This window comes from Mobula birostris, chromosome 1, assembly GCF_030028105.1.
Source record: "Mobula birostris isolate sMobBir1 chromosome 1, sMobBir1.hap1, whole genome shotgun sequence".
NCBI lineage: Eukaryota > Metazoa > Chordata > Chondrichthyes > Myliobatiformes > Myliobatidae > Mobula > Mobula birostris.
In genome coordinates this window covers 219,286,981-219,307,886 of record NC_092370.1, presented here as the reverse complement: position 1 = coordinate 219,307,886, position 20,906 = coordinate 219,286,981, and the positions used below count along the sequence as shown (strand labels likewise).

The window sequence follows — 20,906 nt, the reverse complement described above, 5'->3', positions numbered from 1 at the left end:
TCTAATTACCCAATGACTTGGGTAATGGATCTGAATGCAGTACCTAGATAAACTTCTTTGTTCTAAAGAATTCAATGGAGTTAGGGACAGAATGTTAAAAATGGGGCTGATATCAATATGTAGCCACTGGCAGAATTTAAGGATTGCATGGACAACTAATGCTACTATTCTTAATGCCAGTTTTCATTTTTATTTTAAAAATTAGAAATACTTAATTCTGGCAATCTTTATAATCAAAAAAGCATTGCGATAAAGCTTAAAATTATTGAGGCTAGATTTACCAAAGCAAAGACAGACAACATAGATTAGTGCTGGATGTTTTAACATTCACCTACTGGTCTCTGTACCGTACTTAAAATTAGTTATGCATGTTAATGGAAATCAAGATTTGAATGGTCATCATCCTGTTGTTTATCAGCATTTTAAAATATAAACTGTACCGGGAAAATAAGTTAACATTGTGCAGTCAGCGCAATCCAATGGTTTTTCTGTTGAAATAGTTTTTCTGCATGTGAAAGGATAAAGAATGAATATGTAAGCAAATTATTTATTTGAAAACCCATTTCTATCTGTATTGTGTTTGCTTTAATGGTTAAGATTCATCTTGCCAAAATTTCTGTAATTCTGCCAAAGGATGATATGAAAGTTGAGAAGAAAAGACTGCCAGGCAGATGTATCCAATAAACTTTTACTTTCATCGAAAAATGCACAAATTAAACAAAATTAAACATATACAGCAATTGCTATTAATACAGCAATACTTGAATTTGTTGCATAGAAATTAAAAGGAAATATAGGATTACTTACAAGTTGTAATCTGCACTTTAATAATATTAAACCATGTGAAATTTGCACTTCTACTGGTTTCAAGATATTGCTGCTTCTGAAATTTTAATACCTGCATTTACCCAATATATGGAAACAATATTAAGGCACTAACAAGATTTAACTGGATACTGCAAGCAAAAATGATCAACCATACCAGAAATTCCTATCGCAAATTCCACCCAGTTAAACTGTAGCTATTTTCCAACATTTACGCCATACAAGACTTCAGAAGTGTTTCGCTGTGATAATGAAAAACCTTTACATTGACATTATCGTAATGTCAAGTGCATCTGCTCTTACGTTGTGACTGAAAACTGATTGTAGAAATTAAAGTCCAGAAGATTTAGATCTTAGCAATATACAGTACGATTGTTGAACCATTTGGTTAGATGTCAGGTCAGTGGTACATTCCCATTTAACAGCTTGAAGAATATATGAAGGTCTATTAACAATACAATTCTGCTTCAACATACAATAACAGCACACAGGTGATATTATATTAACAACACATTTTAACTATAAATCATCCATTTACATGGTGGAAAAAAAGTTACCCGATATATTTTAAAACCTGCTTGTCTTTTGATTACCCTGATTTCTAACTAATTTAACTCCTAAAACTAGCATTTTTAAGCAGTGACATGAAACTTTTAAAAGCCAAATGCACTCTCCTACCAGGTCAATTTCTGCAAGCACAGCTAATGTTCTAATTGGTTGTGTAACAAAAACACTGAATTTTGTTCGGAAACTTAAAAGAATGCCAATGAGGATCAGCAATTTGATAATAGATGTGAAGTAAAATTCCCATTAAACCAAATAGAATTTATCAGTAATATTTATAAAGAAACACTATCCAGGAAATCAAAACAATTCTTACAAGGAAAATGGAACCAGGTAACTGTGAATTTAACTCAAAGTGCATTTTTTTCAGAAATCAATTTCAAATCTATGGTTCATAATTCTAGTGTGTTGCAACAGGTAAAACAGGAAATACACAGCAGTTGGGCAGCATCTATGGAGAGAGAAAACAGGTTAAGAGTTTCCACAAAGTCCTTTTGCAAGATGCTTCCTCTTCACAGATTTTATCCGACCAGTTGAGGAGTTCCAAAACAAAAAGCTTTTTATTTTAAATTTTAGCCTCCTCAGTAGTGTGCTTTAATACATAAAAATGTTTAGTTATTGTAGACACAATCCTCTGTAGAGTAAAATTGGAAAATAAATCAAATGCGTAAAGTGTTATGTTAATGTCAGTTACATAAAACATTGTCAGTTAAAACTGAGTTGAGGTTAGTATCATTACAGATTTTATTTTAGCAAAAATCAAAACTTATAATCGAACTTCTATTCGTCTGTTTGATATTTGTTTAAAAGGATTAATACACTGTATAATTGGTAATTAATACTTGAGAGGAGAATTGACATTATAAGAGAGTGCCTCTACTTTGCTGTTACAGCTGATTTATGGAATCATTTATTTAAAAAAAGGAGTAGTGGAGAGATCCTGCAATGGAGTCCCAGCAAAGAGATTCTTCAAAAACACCTTCATATTAGCACAGGTCCAGTTCTAAACTGCAGCAGATACCAAACCATGCTGACACACCTGGGCAGCTTTATTGCCCAGTAATAGGCTGTCTCAACGTTTACCAACAGGAGAGTAGATTACTAAAAACATTAAGTGTGCTTTTCAACAAAGCATTCAGACATACATATGCAATTCTAGAGTAACTATACCACGCATGCTTTGAAGTTACATCCTGAGTGAAATTATACTGTAAATCTGGAGTGGAGCCAAACAAATTCTCAATTTATCTGATTAATTTATTGGCTCTTACCTTCAGATAGTTACTGGTTTCTAAGCTAACAAAATACGGGCAACTATTATAGAATGACACGTTATCCTTTTCAACAACAGAAAACTATTTGAATATTCACAGAATCTGCATAGATGTTATGAGAATACTACAACTATTCCTGACTAAACTAGTTTTTGGAAGACTCTGGAGATTTAAGGTGAACAGCCCTTGAGAAAAGATTACAGGCTCATAATTATGTACTGTAAGCACTAAGAGACAGACGGAACAGACAACCCATTGAATTTGTTAAGATTCCAGTTTCTAAACCAGCAACATATCTAATAGATGCTTCAACAATGAAGAGCACTAACAGGCTTAAGAGTCACTACTTTAAATAGATGGAATTTCTATAAATACTACTCTGATGCCATTATTCTGTCAAACTACTGTAAAAATGCTTTTTAGGTGGTCATTAGGCATCTAACAGAATCCACATGAGACTCGATTACAGTGCAGTGCTCCAAGCAGTCTCCTTGAATCGTCATTCCAATCAATAGATTATTTGAATACCATGCCAGGTTGTGCAGGATGCTGTTAATACCTTTCTACAATTACAATTACAATTTTGTGATTCATTGCTCAGCACGATAAGCAACAACTAGACTGACAGAGTTTCTTCAGTAGACGCTGTTCCTATTTATCACCTGAGCTTCTTTTATTAAACTGAGAGGCAGAGATTTCATCTGTTATTTTCTTTAAAAAAAATCTGAATCCAAGTTTAACTTAACGGCATCTTGTATATAGAAAGCAAGCAATGATCCCATTGAGCATATTGTTAAAACTAATCAACTGGGTATCACAGTATTAACTTAATTCCAAATGTTTTGCTTATTTGACATGTCTGTCTATTACCATTTGGGCCAATGGTGTGTTTCTATTATAACTTGATAATATACACTGACTCAGTGTTCAGCATTCATTCCCAATGTGCTCAGAAAATATTTGGCATAACCCAAGCCCTTAAAAAAGTACTTAATTTTAAGAATATACTTAATTGTGCCTGATGAAAACATTGAAATCTCTGTTCAAACTAATTCTGCATGTAGATTAAAAAAACTGGCTAGAGCTTGAATCTGAAAAATATATTAGACAAGTATATTTTTATTTGCTTACACTAATCATGCACCAGTGGAAACTGAACTGGGAAATTCCCATTAGGATTCATCCTAGAGTAAATGGTGTTTCTAAGCCACATGTCAGAACTTCACCAATATAAGCGGCACTTGTTTTTGATTGACTGACAGAGGTTGGACTAAAAGGTTATGGCTTTCACTGTTTGCCCACAGTTAAACAAAGAACAAACCACACAGCCAGTGGTGATCTATACCAAAGGGTGGCACTGTGTTATAGTTAATATAGTTGCTGTTTCAAAGTGTGAGACCTGGGTTCAACACTGACCTGAAGTGCCACCTGCATGGAATTTGCGCATTCTCCTGGGAGCACTGACGTTGAGGTGAACACCACCATCTGGGGTGGGTGGGGGATGATGCGAAAGTTGGGAGGATAAGCGAGACTAATGTAGGATTAGTGTGATGGAATGGCTGTTCAGCACACACTAGATGGGCTGAAGACCCTGTTCCATGCTGCAACTTTCTATGATTTTATGACGTAAAGGCTCCTTGATGGACTTCCATTTTAAGATCACTAATTGATCATAGCATTTATCCTTCTCACTGGAAGATGTTGCAACACGTGGCCTTGGTGATAGTTATGGGGAGGGTCCGTGTGGCACAGGGCGGGATCAGATGGCTGTATACCATAGAGGCTAAAATGACACAAACCTGCCATTGAACCCTTCTATAATTCTAGCTCCTTCTCTACTTCCCTCATTTCCATCATCTGCCATTTGTAAATGCAAAAGCCAGTTATTACCACTTGTTCAATAATACAGTGACTTTTTAATATTGGCGCATCCCATGTGTTATTTTGGTAATGTTAATTTTGGCACCAAGGCAAAATATAGTTCCCACTTAGTGCAAGAAAAGTGATTGAAATCCAATTTATTGTAACATTCATAAAGATCTTTGCTGGCGATAAGAGGTCAGTCATTTCCATAAATTTTTCAGTTATGGTCCTTCATCTCTATATTTCTGTTCCTAAATTCCCACAGATAAAGAACAATGTTCATTTTATCTACACCACCTTAACTTGCTCCACTCCATTCCTTTACACAGGATTATTGCATATCACCTAATGAAATTATTTGCACCATGCTTTTTGTGCTGAGTGAAATGTCACGCTCAGTTCATCGCAACACTACTGTGACCTGACTCTGTTTAAGACTTGGATGTTATCTCTGCCATAAGGAGGAAAGGACTATGGTAAGCAAGTGGCTTGGGAAATCTGCTTTGGAGGAAGAACGGAGTGGCTGAGTGGCAGAATTAAAGGCCTGCAGTGGAATGAAAGCTTTTGAAGGTGAGAGTGAGGTGCAAAGGGCACATGGAGATGAGATTTCCATAGGGCAGGAATATAAAGACTGAAGTGAAGATGTCAGAGTGGGGCCAAGGATTTATCAGCACAGAGGGGAGAGATATAAAGAGGTTGAGATGTTTTACCATGCACCAAAGGCTGTGGAAAGGCTAATGTTGTTTTGAAAGTGGAAAGAAAGCAGTCCTGGTGAATCAGTAGTGGGAAGGAAGAAACCAAGTGGGCTGCTCAAAGCTTGGCGAGAGCAGCTGGAAAAATTTAGTTCATCTTGCATCAAAAAGGGGTTACTAGATTACCATTCATGCCATTTCCAATCTAATGTGGTCAACATGTGCTCTTTTGAGACTAAACTATCAAAATGCACTTCACCCAAAACTTCCAAATACTGAACAACTTTTCATTTCCAATCCATAATTCTCTTATTTGACAAGGCATATGGGAGAAGCCCGTCTTCCCTGGCTACAGCATAGACATAGTGGGCCAAACAGCCTGTACTGTGATGTCTGAATCCAAGAATAGTGCAGGGTAGTTAAACAGTCATACCAACAGATACAATTGTTAATAGGTTTTCTTGATGGCAAGGGCATGTTACATTGAAAGATAATTAAACCCAAACCACATAATTTTTATTTGCTTATGCTTTTATGATTGATATCTCTTCCTCATTCCAACATCTTTTATGTTTTTAAAAACTCAGCCATAAATTTTGAGCTGTGGAGTGAATTACAAAATAAATTACAGTGTTTATATTGGATATTTTAATTAATTTGACGTTCTTGCAGAGCGTCAAGGGTCCAGTGGAATATTTACAACAATCATCTGTTGAGTATTTGTTTTAAAGGACTAGAATGCCATTGGCTACACGAAAGGTAAAGCAAGAGAAATCAACAGGGTTGATACTCGTCCCAAGTGGCACCACAACGTGGGCAGTATCAAATGTCACCAATTTACATACAAGCAGCGCCCACATATGTAGAAAAGGGAGACTAACTTGAAACTACCAATTTTTCACAAAATAAATTTCTACCACCCATTCTGGGGGATTAGAGTTTCCTTCAATAGAAATGAATGCAAATTATTCACCTTTTTATGTGACTGATTTATTACCCGCAATATGCTTGTGGCTTTGTATGTTTGAGAATGACCATTTAGGTTTACTAGTTTATTTTGGAACTGAATATTTCTTTCAAATTTCCGTCCACTAATTAATTACATAAGATTAACTACCTAACAGATGCTGAGAAGAAGTATTTTATTTACAATTTAAGTATTAAAGTGTTTGCAAGATTAATTTTAAAGAAGTTTTCTATCGTTGCTATAATTAATTGATGTATGTGAACAGCATTTGCTAGTTTCAATGTTGTTAGCCAATATGCAATTACAGTGGATGAGAGCAGGAGATGGGTGATCAAGAGTGGAATCGTCTTATTTCAGTTAGATAGAGGAAGAAATGCTTAGCTATTAAGTACTTATAACCTTTCTGGTCATGAAGTTACCCTAAACTGTTAACAATTACACCTCAGGACCAGTATGAATACAACAATTAAATAGCTTTGATCAGATTTTCTATGGAAAAATTCTGCTCATGTAAAAGTGGTAACAAGCTTTGAAGTGGTTAGATCTAGTGTAAATAGGATGGTTTGATCAGAATCCCAGATGCACAAAGATATATCTCAACCAGTTTTAATTGTAACCAGCAATTTCCTCTTTGACTTTTGAGGCTGGCAGAGCACTAAAATGCCACAGTGCAGCACGACCACAAAACCACGTGCTAATCATGGATTCTAAGATGGATCATTAGAATACTACTGCACATTCCGAAACATAATGCATTTGCATAATGCATTGTTCAGTTTAGCAATTTGAGCTCATTAGTAATGCAATTTATTACCGGGTATTTCCTACTTTTAGAAAAACACCCCTCTCTTCACTTAGTCTATCACACACACCAAAAGCATAAGAACCTAGTTCTTCCGGATGCAAAGTTAAAATATGCAGCTTATTTCATCTCTATTAACACTTCAATAATCCATGAACCAATTCATGTAGATTTAGTTTACTCAAAGATTTCTTTGGACTTCCTTTGTTATTTTTGTGCTTATTTTGAAATATTGCTTATTTCCACAGCTTACCCACTTGCTTACTGAACAAGCCCAGCAAGCCCACGTTGAATGATAATGTTTAGCTTATACCTGTAGTTTAACAGTATGAATTAAGAACAAGAAATAACACAGGAGAAATAGTTGGATATAGGACAGGAAAGGAAACCTATAGCATTCCTAAATTCACATTTTGCTATTAAGAAAACTAATTCCTGAACATGCATGAGCGGAAAAGCTCTAGAATACATCCATCTCTTCACTGGTTAACGTTAGCTCCTATCACCTGTTAAAAAGTGCATCTAGAACATTAAGTTTTCTGACTAATAGCATAATTAATAAGAGACAGATGACAGACTCAGTGCAGCTAGAAATTCTGGGGTATTTTACCTATGATTAATGCAAATATCTGACTAAGGCCCAGTTTACTGAGGACGTCGAAAAATTGTGTCGAATGAACGGACACAGATTTATGCATTTTATAATACAAAGTATAGAACTGTTTTAAATTGCATAGCACTGAGCTAGCAATTATGATTATTTAGAAATCATCTGATTATTTAGGAAGCACCTGGAAGATGTAATAAAGTAGGAATACATAGTGTGGTTCCACTGGCAGAACAGAGTGGATAGCGACAGGTGTTTAGAAACCTCTTAGGGACCAAATCAAACCAGATTTCAATATTGGCCAAAATTTTGGCATCTTAATGGTGAAATTGCCAGCATTTACCATTACATATCAGCAATTTCGGGACAATGCACATACAGTATACACCTGAAGACTGAGCCAGAAGCTGTTGTTACTGATTTTCTGCCTCTGCATAAGGGCACAGTTTTGCATAGTAATCCCAAGAACTGAAAAAAAAATTCAGGTATTCATGAACTGGTCTTTCTGCAAAACACCCAAGAGGTGTTTTGCTTTGTTATTTGCTGTGCAAGTCAGTTTTAAATGGTATATTAAGCCATAAATACCACTTGTCAAACTGGTCTCCTAAAACAAATTAATTTTGTTTCTGGATTATAATTCTTTAAGGTAAATATTTCAAAATATAATGCATTTTAAAAATAATGATATTTTAGCCACTACTTTAATCATATGCATATATTCTAATCTACTTCAAGCTCTGTAAAATGTTTAAACTATTAGTTGTGCTTTAGTCTTCCCAGTCTGATGCCAATAAGGCTTCTTCAATATGATTATCCTTCAGCATGCCTGATGACCCTCTGCTGTTGGACATCAGGGATCCCACAGAACTGATGTACAGGAAACCACAAGGAAAGCCCAGAACACAGGAATCAGTGGGTTTTTACAGGCAGCTTTCCACAAAGACAGCATTGCTGTTTAACCACTGAAGTCCATCAACTAAATGAGTATTGCCATTTTGAATAAAGTTCTCAGAACTAATTGAAACTGTTCTTCATGACTAAAGTTAATTTTTAAATGAAGCTGGCTTGCTTTATGTGCACTGTATATGAAAAATAATGGTTGTCAGCACAATCATGATTTCAAGTAATCATTCTGTCTGACATGCAGCTATAATAGATGTCTGCACTATATAATTGTAATAAAAACTACGCTCTATTTTCTTTCACCTTGCACAAAAATAAAGGGCAGTTTAGCATTGCTTCCTATTACTTCACTGAAAGCCTGGTGGCTCGTGGCAAGAAGATGATGCCCTGTGGCTTGTGAACTACCATGAATTACCAGACAACTAACACCATTAAAGTTAGAATGTTAAATCCGTTTACCTTTCTGTCACTTCTTACTCCTTCTTAATCCAGATTTCTTTTCTCCATTTTTTTAAAGCCTCTAAATCTTAATTCACACAAAATTCTACCTCCACTTTCTCCATCTGCTATTTCTTTCTCAACCCTCGAGTCACACCAGTAAACATCTCACTATGTATCGTGGCCCCGCGGCCTCCCAGCACCATTAACAGCTCACCTACAAGCAATGTACAGGACAAGCAAAATACAGGAAAAACGGGGCTAATGAGATTTAATCAAACAGACCGTTTCTCCAGTGCTAATGAATGTATAGCTCTAGAAACATAATTACAATGACGTAGCTTACTCTCTGTTCTGCTGCTTTAATCTTGACAAACCAAAACTCCACTTTTTACAGTGATTCTGTAGAAATAAAGCAAGGTGGAATGTACAACACTGTGTTTGACTAATTGAAAATTTCAAGTGAATGCTTGGGACCAATGATAGATACTTTCTCAATGGGAAGAACATGCTGAGGGAAAAGTTCTCACCAGACTGCACTCTCATCATCAAACGGTCTGCTCAGAAACGATCAGGTGTTAGGAAAACGTCGGAGGTTCTAAATTAATTGCTAATCCTTAAAATGCTGGCTAATGTTGGAAATGGATTTGGAAGTCAGTTTTCGCTCGATTTTTATCTGTCAGCTTCACATTGTAGGTGAATGGGCAAACAGTGGTGAGATCACTAATATCCTTTTGCACTATTTGCCAACATTTGAAAAATAGTGAAAAATCAAACTTTTCAAATGTACTCTTTCTGCAATGGAGAGACACTGCCTCTGTTCAACATTTTCATCATGAAGGAATTCTAGACAGCATTCCATAACCCATTGGGTCATGCATCTCCAGCCATTATGAGGGACTACCAACCCAGTTGTTAAGCGTTCTTACTCTGTACATTTAGAAAAAAAAATACTTAAATAAAGCTTGGTAACAGTAAAATGTTACTTTGGAATTTAAGCAGAGGCACTATTCCTCAGCCTTATCTCTGTCGCTAATGGGTTAAAACAAGACCATAGCAGATCCAAATCGAAGCATCAGATGCTGTGAAAACAATCAAATATATATATAAAAAAATTGGCTTGCTTAGAGCATGGATTATTTCAAGTCTTGTTCCATGGAGAATTAATCTTGTCATGAAATTAGAGAACCCAGGGGAACATGATCTCATTTTGTATCATGTTTTAAATTCAACATGTAGTGCTGGTATTACTTTGACATGCTACTTTGAACAATCACTGTAGACGGTCTTTATCACTGAGTTTCTCAAATAATGGCTTACACAGTTAGAAGGTATTCACTGATCGTAGCAGGCTGCACGAGTTCAGATGGCTATTGCAAATCGCATTAGTGCTCACCCAGCTTCAGGAAGGCAGTACTGCATGAACAAATACCAATGAGGTCTTCAAACTGCAGTATGTGCTTATAGTAAGCAGTATAAGGCCACGGAAAAGCTTAGCTGAAAGTAACAGGGTTCCACTGCAGTGCTTCTATGCCCTCTCTATAGCATCTTTACCTGTACTTCTCCTCAGGGTTCCTTGTCACATCCTTGCCATAACAAACAGTTCTTTTGAAACAATGGCTCAGAACTTTTCAGCCAGGCTCGAGAAAAGATGTACACCTGGCAATTTGAAAAGTGAATGGTAGTTAGCAGTAAACTAATATGACTTTTGTGAGGTTTGATACTTTATGTTAGTCCACTATTGCAGCTGTTCCGATTGGACCCGATCTCCATCTCTTCATCATACCAAGGAACAAGGAAACGTATGCTTTCCTTTTCCAAAATCTTTCAGTAAAATGCTTTCTGTTTGCACAATCAGCTTCGTTCTTGTTAGTCATCCAGAACTTGCCTTCTTGTAAATGAAGTTCTTTTACTCTCTTGCATTGCATCAGATAATTGCACAACACGCACGACATTTTGCACAACCTCTTTTCCTCTTTTTGGGGTGGAAAACTGTCAAAATTGCTTCATCAAAAACTGTTTTCAAGCCTTTTTGTGTGAGTGCAGAACATTCCAAGTAACACTGTGCTCCAATCTGAAAGAACAAAAAAAGTTATAAATTTAAATTAAAAAAAACGATTAGTTTCTAAGTCCTGATGAAGGGTCTCAGTCCGAAATGTTGATCCTTTATTCCTTTCCATAGATGCTGCCTTACTTGCTGAGTTTCTCCAGCATTTTGTGTGTGTTACTCTGGATTTCTAGGATCTGCAGAATCGTTTTCGTGTTTATAATTTAAAAAATTTAATTCTTCCCCCTCATGCACAGACATAATTAGACATCTCCCTTTGATTCACTGTTTTACCTGGTTTATGATATTAAATCAAGTGTTATGCCATATATTAGCAGCAAAACTACAGGTATAGAAAATACATTTTAATATAATCAAAATATAAATAAAGATAAGACACAACATTAAAAAAGACCAATTCTAACTAGTCAGATTACTGCATTCACAATCAGTTGATCTGAATTTACATACAGTAGATGCACTGTAGCTGGCACAAGCTTTGAATTTCCTGAAATAAAATCCTGTTTATCATTATCAAAAGATTTGGGAAACTTTTCAATCTCTGGAGGCAGCGGCTTTGGGCATGCTGAAATAATGTGAAAATGTGATTACGATCAAATACATTTTTCTTCAGGAAAAAAGAACCAAAGTAAACATTCCTATAACTAATCAACTGAAATTTTGTCTGTTTACAGTCTGCCAAGTAATTCTTCTGAGCTACTCTTTGTTTCTTCACATAGATGACGTGCTTCCATGCATGACACTATTTTTTCTACCAGAGTTGATTTCCCTCTCCACTGATGAATATTCCATTCGTATTAAAACGTTATGCTGTCAGCAGCAGCTGAATTGAGAGCACTTTTGGAAAATGTATAAGGCACTGAGGATCAATGTTGCTGGCTAGGGCATATTTCTCTCACTTTTAAAGATTTTGTCTGTGTCTGGATTTTCAGCTATCAGTGTTGACGTGCACTTGTTTTAAATGGGCAACTTGATTAGCCCTTCTATTAAGTACAGGAATGGAACTTGGTGTGGTCAGCTGCTGCTGTAGGCGAGCCACTTCAAGATTTGATGTGCTGTGTTCAGAGATGCTCTTCAGCACACCACTGTTACAATTTGTGGTTATTTGAGTTATTGTCACCTTCCTGTCAGCTTGAACCTCTCTGGCTACTCTCTTCTGACCTCTATAAGAACATAAGAAATAGGAGCAGGAGTAGGCCATTTGGCCTGTCGAGTCTGCTCCACCATTCTGATCTGGCCATGGATTTATCTCCACCTACCTGCCTTTTCCCCATAGCCCTCAATTCCCCTACTATGTAAAAATCTATCCAGCCTTGTCTTAAATGCATCTACTGAGGTAGCCTCCACTACTTCACTGGGGAGAGATTAAAAAGGTGTTTTTGCCCACAAGGCTGTTGCTCTTTGGATTACTTCAGTTTCTCGCAGCATTCACTGCAAACTCTAGACACAATTGTGCTTGAAAATCCCAGGAGATCAGCAGTTTCTACAAAATCCCACTAAAGGTAGTGGACGAGCGGAAAATCCTTCAAAAAGTAGTGGATTCGGCTTAGTACATCACGGGTACAGCCCTCCCAATCACTGAGCACATCTACATAAAATGCTGTCGTAGGAAAGCAGCATCCATCATCAGAGATCCCTACCACCCAGGCAATGTGCTTTTCTCACTGTTGCCATCAGGGAGAAGTTACAGGTGCCTCAGGACTTGCACCATCAGGTTGAAGAACAGTTACTACCCCTTAACCATTTGGCTTTTGAACAAAAGAGGATAACTACACTCATCTATTGAGACATTCCCACAACTAATGATCTCATTTTAAAGACTCATTTTATTTCATGCTCTTGTTTTTTATTGCTATCTATTTGAATTTTCACAGTTTGTTGTCTTCTGTGCTCTCGCTCTTTCATTGATCCTATTAACAGTTACTGTTCTATAGATTTACTTCCCACAGGAAATATGAATCTCAGGGTTGTAACGTGGTGACATCTATGTACTGTTATTATGTGAGGATGTTATTTGTGGACTTCAGTTCTGCATTTAACACAGTCATCCCCCATAAACTGGTCAGCAAACTGAACACTCTTGGCCTTGGTTCCTCCCTGTGCTCATGGGTCATGGACTCTCTCACAGACCGACCACAGCAAGTCAGAATTGGTCAGCACACCTCCACCACCCTCATCTTAAAAATAGGCACCCCGCAGGGCTGTGTGCTGAGCCCCATGCTCTACACACTCTTCACACATGACTGCACCCCCATCTACACCTCCAACTCCATCATTAAATTTGTGGACAATACCACAGTGGTTGGCCTGATCTCGGACGAGGATGAAACAGTCTACAGGCTTGAGGTGGATCATCTGACGCAGTGGTGTAAAACAAAAGAGATGATCATTGACTTCAGGAGACCAAAGGACAGAATATACACCCCCATCCCATATACATGGAGAGGTAGTGGAAAGTGTGGAAAACCTAAGGTTCCTTGGAGTTATGTTGTCAAAACAGCTGACATGGACCACCAACACCTCGCTACTTGTAAAAAAGGCACAACAAAGACTTCCTCAGAAAGCTGGAACAGGCCGAACTCCCACAAAAGCTGTTGCTTAACTTCTACAGAAGCACAATTGAAACCACCCTGACCAACAGCGCCACCGTGTGGTATGCCAGCTGCACAGCCGCTGAGCGACAAGACCTGCTTGGCGCGGTGAAGGCGGCCCAGTGAATTGTCAGGATGCAGCTCCCAGGACTGGACACCATCTACTCCAGCAAACACAGGAGGAAAGCAATCAGCATAACCAGAGACACCACACACCCCGGCCACTCCCTGTTTGACCCGCTGCTGTCCAGCAAAAGGTTCAGGACACTAAAAGCCAGAACAAATAGACTGAGGAACAGCTTCTATCCCAGAGCTGTGGCCTCCATCACACCACTCCCACAGAACAATGACTGAAACTGTGAGCACACACATGAACACACAAGGACTCAAATACTTGCACTAACAGCATTTTGTGCATTACTGTGAAATTCTGGTGCTGTTGCAACTTATTTTCTGCTACTTATCTATTTAATACTGTTTTTCTATTACGGTCTTGTTTTTATCTACCGCTTTATTTAATTGCCTGAGAGGAAGCCAAACAGGTTTCATTGTACCTCTGTATAATGACACTAAAGATCATTCAATTCAATTATCAATTTTACCTTGAACTTTGAGTTTCTGAGATACTCAAACCACCCTATCTGGCACCAATAATCATTCCACAGTCAAAATCACTTAGGTCACATTTCTTCCCCACTCTGATGTTTGGTCTGAACAACATCTAAACCTCTTGACCATATCTGCATGCTTTCATACATTGATTTGTTGCCACATGATTGGCTGATTAGATATTTGCATTAACAAGCCGGTGTACAGGTGTTAATAAAGTGACCGCTGAGTGTACATTAAACTTCTTGGCTTAGTAAGTTTAATAATAATTTTTGAAGTGAAATCATCAGAACAGTGAAATTTGAATGGTCTTTTGAGGCAGCACTGTTGTACATTGCATAGATAGCATGTAGAGGATAGATGTCAAGCTATATTTAAACAGTGATCACAGGGTCTGTTAAATCTCTTTCAATAGTTAGAATTTTACTACAAATTCTTCTTTAGGTGCTTCGCAGAATGGATCAACACCAGCCGCTAACAGAGTAGAATACTAGTGTAATTATTAGAATGCAGTCAAGGGCTTGTCATTTGGTATCTGCATTGCTATCAAAGAAGAATTCTAGTTAACAGCAGTAGTATTGATTGCTGGAAGTTGGTTTGGCAGTGACTTAACAGAAAAGCATATCATTTGTGAAAACAAAAATCATGGGAAATCACAATTGTAGTAGTCTATCAATGAGTCAACACAAACTTACCAGGCCTCCTGTGCTGTATGATTTTAATCAGGAAATGGCATTTGATTTTCTATAGTTCATTAATATAAGTTGTGTTATGTTAATGCTGCCAGATATCCCCCATAAACAAAAGGCTTCCTCTTTAAATAAACTTTTACCATGCGTAGAAATATTTTAATTTAATTTTTTTTATTTAGAGAAACAGCATGGTAACAGGCCCTTTGGGTCCAACGAGCCTGCACTGCCCAATCACCCCCATGTGACCAATTGACCTATTAACACAGCTGTCTCTGGAATGTATGTGGGAGGAAACCGGAGCACCCGGAGGAAACCAACGCGGTCAAGGGGAAACGCGTACAGACAGCAGCGGGAAGTGAAACGCTGTCCTGTCACTGTATTTTGAGACTGGGATGCCCCAAAATTCAATATCACCATCAACTTGAATGCTAGCTTGTAGAGAACCTGCCCGGTTCTGACCCTGTAACTCACTATTTTACAGAAAAATTTAGTTGCCAGCAATACAAATTTCCATCAACTATGCTATTACACAAATTCCTCACTTTACTATGAATAGTCAATAGTGGCTTGAATGTTTCTAGGTGAAATGCATCTCGATTGTAAATGTATTTACTAGCTCATGTATACTTCCTTAAAGTGAAAACTTACAAAAATAATTACCTCTTTTGCCAGCTTCACACCTTGTTCATATGTGATAGGTTTTTCCTTCATATGAATTAATCGGGCCAATGTTTTGGGATCATCTCTCAGATCAATCTAAAATATATATTTGATAAGATCATGTTAAGGCATTTGCATTCATTGGCAAGCATTCGATAGCAGTTAAAAAGTTATTTACACGCATAGTTTGCACAGAATAACTTTTAAACAACTGGATGAAATATATAATCAGTGCAGCAGTACAGCTGGAAACATTTTTTTTAAATAACTTTCCATTAGTCTCTTGCTATTTTATGTTCAGTATCTTACACAGTATCTAAAGTGAACTTTCCAATTTCAGGTAACTCTTGCCTCCTGTATTCTCACTCCCCCCTCTCTTTCTGATCCACCTCGGAAAGGGAACAAAAAGGCCCTCCCTTTGTGTCCCCTTTCCGATGCCCTTCTCTGATCCCCCATCCCAATCTTTGACCCTGCCTCCCCCAACCACCTCCAGTTCCATCCACCTACTACCAACATATTTTACTCCACAGGTTCCATCTTCTGATTTAATAGTTTGCTCTGTCACCTCCCTTACACCAGATTCTAACATTGGTAGCCTTTGTTTATCCCCCTCCTGCATTCACTTTGTCCTCTAGTGGCTCCACTTGCCTCTTTACTGTCCGTCACTTGCTTCTGTCTCTCAACTCCTCTCCTCTCCTCCCCCTCGTCCCCTAACCAGCTCATTTGCCATCATCAGGGCAGCAAGGCAGCACTGTGGTCAACACCGCACTTTTCAGTACCAGTGACCCGGGTTCAATTCCTGCCGCTGCCTGCCAGGGTTTGTACGTTTTCCTTGTGACCGCGTGGGTTTCCTCCGGGTGCTCCGGTTTCCTCCCACGGTCCAAAGACGTACTGTTTAGCAAGTTAATTGGTCCTTGTATATTGTCCCGTGATAAAGCTGGGGTTAAACTGGGGGTTGCTGGGCGGCACAGCTCGAAGGGTCTATTCTGCGCCGTATCTCAATAAATAAATAATCACCCTCAGTGGACCCACTTCAGTCCACTGATCACCTATTGCCTGTGTTACCACTCCCTCTCTCCTCTTTATACTGGCTGTCTCCACTCTCAGTCCTGATGCAGGGCTTCGACCCGAATCAACAGTTCCCCACTAGGACCCCCACCCTCACAGATGCCCCTCAACCTACTGAGTCCCGCCAGCAGATTGCTTGTTGCTCCCAACTCTGGCATCTGCCTTCTCAGCGTCACACGGCTACATTCCTTGTTGCAACACAATTGTTGTCCTGAATATAGAGGTCAGGATGAAGGAAATCCCACTCTTTGCTGTAATAGTATTAACATACCTGAGTTCCAATCAATACATAAGGCACATGAGGCATACATGCTTTAAGCTCAGGCACCCATTCCTCTTGCACATTGTGGTAAGATGCAGGATTTACAACAGAGAAACAAATCAAAAATACATCAGTATTTGGATAGGAGAAGGGTCGCAGTTGATTATAGTCCTCCTGCAATAAATTAAGAGGGAAAGGAATAATTAAAAGCCATCAATTCCAACCTACCGTGCGTTACACAAGAGATTAATTATGCTTGCATTTCTTCTGTTATTGGAACAGCAATATGTAATTTCTTAAATCAATATACAAGTGGCTCGATTTCCTGCCCTCAGTGCTGTCATGCAGTTGACGTGAATGGTATCAATCTAATGCAGTAGATATATTTGGTCTCGAACAGTTTTCTAATCATTTGTGTTACTGGAAGTAAACAAAATTTTCAGGATGCACCACACACAAGATGCTGGAGAAACTCAGGAGGTCAGGCAGCATCTATGAAAAGGAATAAACAGCGACTGCTCACTCTTTTTCATAGATGCTACCTGACCTGCTGAGTTTCAGCAGCATTTTGTGTGAACTACTCTGGATTTCCAGCATCTGCAGAATCTCTCGTGTTTATTATTCTCAGGTTGTTCTTAAGTTGCACTGGAAATGTCCATTCAATAATCTATTTCTAATGTATTCAGTTTTTTTGCCTTTATTTTCTCAGAAGACACAAAATATCTAGTTATTAGACTATTTAAGTATTATTCACCATAGTAACACCTTGCTTTGCCAATGTATATTTACTCAGTTTCAAATAAAAGCAAGGTCTGGAAATTTTCATCACTTTGGGAGTATGTGTACAGGAGCACAGTTTACTGTTCCAGTCAATGAACTTCCATTAAATTCAGCTTTTTTTTTCTCTTGCCATAGATATTGCCTGAATTTTCAATTTTTTTTTGGACATTCTACATCATGGTAAGGAAGACAGAAGTAATTCTGCAGATGCTGGAAATCTGGAGCAACACACACAAAATCCCAGAGGAACTCAGCCGGTCGGGCAACGTCAGTGGAAGATAATGAACAGTCGACGTTTCAGAATGAGACCCTTCATTGAGACTGCCCTGCTGAGGTCCTCCAGCATTTTGTGTGTGTTGCTGTCATTGTAATGGAATTGCTTTACAGTTTGCCTTTTAATGAGTAAGTGAATCTTCATGGCACTTTAAGTCTTCTCATGAGCTCTGTTGCCTCAAATGCCTAAAAATAAGTACCCTATGAAGAATCAATAAGACTCATTCACAAAGAGCACAGCTGCAGTATACATTGATGCCACAGAAAGAATAATACTGCTAATACTCCACCTACTGGCTAGAAGACAAACTGAATAAGACGGTGAGAATCTTGCTGAAGAAATGAACTATTTGACAGAAAATTTCCAGATTACAAAGTCGCTCTTGTACTGATTTAATTTTATACTGCAAGCAAACAAGTCACATGTCTACAGACACAGATATTAAATACACTTAAAAAAAATGTTTAGGATTTTAAAAGATCCAAATTTAAGGAGTTCCAAAACACTGCGGCTACAAAATGTGATGCTTGTGTAACCAAATATCCAAAACAAACCCCTAACTTTATAAACATAAAAATGAATAGGCAGAGCAAGTTCCAATTTTATTTAACAGTTCCTCATAAATTACACAGCTTTCATGAGACAATATTCAATTCAATAAACCATATTTCCTGCCGTATAATTCATTAAGTAAGGAGTTTTGTTTCTTATTCAGAGTGAACTGTTTAAGATGGCTTTGACAGAAAGTCATACAAATATAACTGGATATATACTATATAGTTTGTGTATTAGATGCCAAACAGAGGCGGTGGGGGGGGGGCGAGAAGGAGAATATGATAGCAGCATGTATTCTTCTTTCAGTCACTTACCAGTGTCTGGAGTGCAGCTGGCCGTAGGAGATAAGGTGTAGGGTCACAGGAAGATACAACAAGGAAACGAGTCCTTCAGTCTATCAATTCCAAACTGACTCTCAACCATTCAATCATATTAATCCTATGATAATCTGTGTGTTTGTTCTCCCCATCTTCACCTCAACTTCCCGCAAGATCCTACCACTCAGCCATACATTAGGGTAAACTTACAGTTGTCACTTAACTTACCAACTGGACATGGGAGGAAAGCACAGCAACCAGGGGAAACTCAGATACCATGAGGCAACCCTGTTCTAACCACTGCAAAACTGAATGTGATAGAAGATCACGATAGTTTGGGTCAGCCACAGCTTCATGGTCATCAACCATGGTCCACAAGCAAGCCTTAGATAATTTTGCTCAAGGCTTTGGGGTGAAGAAGTGAGATGCATGTTTGTGCGATTTTTTAAAGTATCTGATTAACTGGGCCCAACCTTCTGTTGATGTATCTGAATAGTCAGCAATAGCTTCCTTGGCTCGGGGGTTAAATGAAAAACCAGGTAGTCAGTTTAATAAGATGACATCATCCACATCTGGCATCCTCCTGCCAAGAGAAAGGTGGGAAGCTAGATATCCCTGATAAAGTCAAATAAAGTAAATGCATTAGAACAACATCAAAAATAGATTGGATTGAAGCCACACTGAGATTAGAAGAGCATCAACTTTAATTTATAAAAAAAAAATTCCTTTTTTATTTCTTAAACTGAGCTGAAGCCACTTTCCTGACCCATTCAGAATCAAAATAAGGTTTAATATCATTGAACATAGAACATAGAATAGTACAGCACAGTACAGGCCCTTCGGCCCACAATGTTGTGCCGACCCTCAAACCCTGCCTCCCATATAAGCCCCCACCTTAGATTCCTCTATATACCTGTCTACTAGTCTCTTAAACTTCACTAGTGTATCTGCCTCCACCACTGACTCAGGCAGTGCATTCCACGCACCAACCACTCTCTGAGTAAAAAACCTTCCTCTAATATCCACCTTGAACTTCCCACCCCTTACCTTAAAGCCATGTCCTCTTGTATTGAGCAGTGGTGCCCTGGGGAAGAGGCGCTGGCTATCCACTCTATCTATTCCTCTTATTATTTTGTACACCTCTATCATGTCTCCTCTCATCCTCCTTCTCTCCAAAGAGTAAAGCCCGAGCTCCCTTAATCTCTGATCATAATGCATACTCTCTAAACCAGGCAGCATTCTAGTAAATCTCCTCTGTACCCTTTCCAATGCTTCCACATCCTTCCTATAGTGAGGCGACCAGAACTGGACACAGTACTCCAAGTGTGGCCTAACCAGAGTTTTATAGAACTGCATCAGTACATCTCTATCCCTCGGCTTATGAAAGCTAACACCCCACAAGCTTTCTTAACTACCCTATCCACCTGTGAGGCAACTTTCAGGGATCTGTGGACATGTACCCCCAGATCCCTCTGCTCCTCCACACTACCAAGTACCCTGCCATTTACTTTGTACTCTGCCTTGGAGTTTGTCCTTCCACAGTGTATCACCTCACACCTCTCCGGGTTGAACTCCATCTGCCACTTCTCAGCCAGGCATACATATAGCATGAAGTTTGTTGTTTTACAGCAGCAGTACATTGCAATACATAAGAAAAAAATATACATTACAATAAGAATATATTAAAAAAAATTGAACAGGTATTGCAAAAAGAAAAAGAATTGTGGTAGTGTTCATGGGTTTATTATCCATTCAGAAATGTGAAGTTGGAGGGGAAGAAATGGTTCCTAAAATGTTGCTCGTGTCCCCTTAGGCTCCTGTACCTCCTCCTTGATGGTAGCAATGAGAAGAGGGCATGTCCCATCACTGCCCGTAAGGAGCTTTGCCTATTCTTCTTGTGACCACATGGGTTTCCTCCCACAGTCCAAAGACGTACCACTTAGTAAATTAATTAGTTATTGAAAATTAGGCACACACTAAACTGGTAGATTGCTGACGGGCGCTACTTGAAGGGCCCAAAGAGCCTATTCTCAACAAACAAATAGATTGGCGATGGATGCTGCCTTTTTGAAGCATTGCCTTTTGAAGGTTTCCT

The 20,906-nt window shown here is 38.5% G+C and overlaps 1 protein-coding gene across 1 annotated transcript in view; it reads right to left on the bottom strand.

Moving 5' to 3' along the window:
• Positions 1-674: 674 nt before the first annotated feature.
• Positions 675-20,906, bottom strand: part of LOC140204756 (rho-related GTP-binding protein RhoJ-like) — a 60,441-nt gene continuing 40,209 nt past the window's right edge. The window contains exons 3-5 of the mRNA XM_072271519.1: positions 16,895-17,059; positions 15,556-15,651; positions 675-11,009 (exon numbers count right to left, since the gene is read on the bottom strand). Of these exons, the coding sequence (XP_072127620.1) occupies positions 10,863-11,009; positions 15,556-15,651; positions 16,895-17,059 (408 nt within the window). The 3' untranslated portion in view covers positions 675-10,862. The remainder of the gene's footprint in view (positions 11,010-15,555; positions 15,652-16,894; positions 17,060-20,906) is intronic.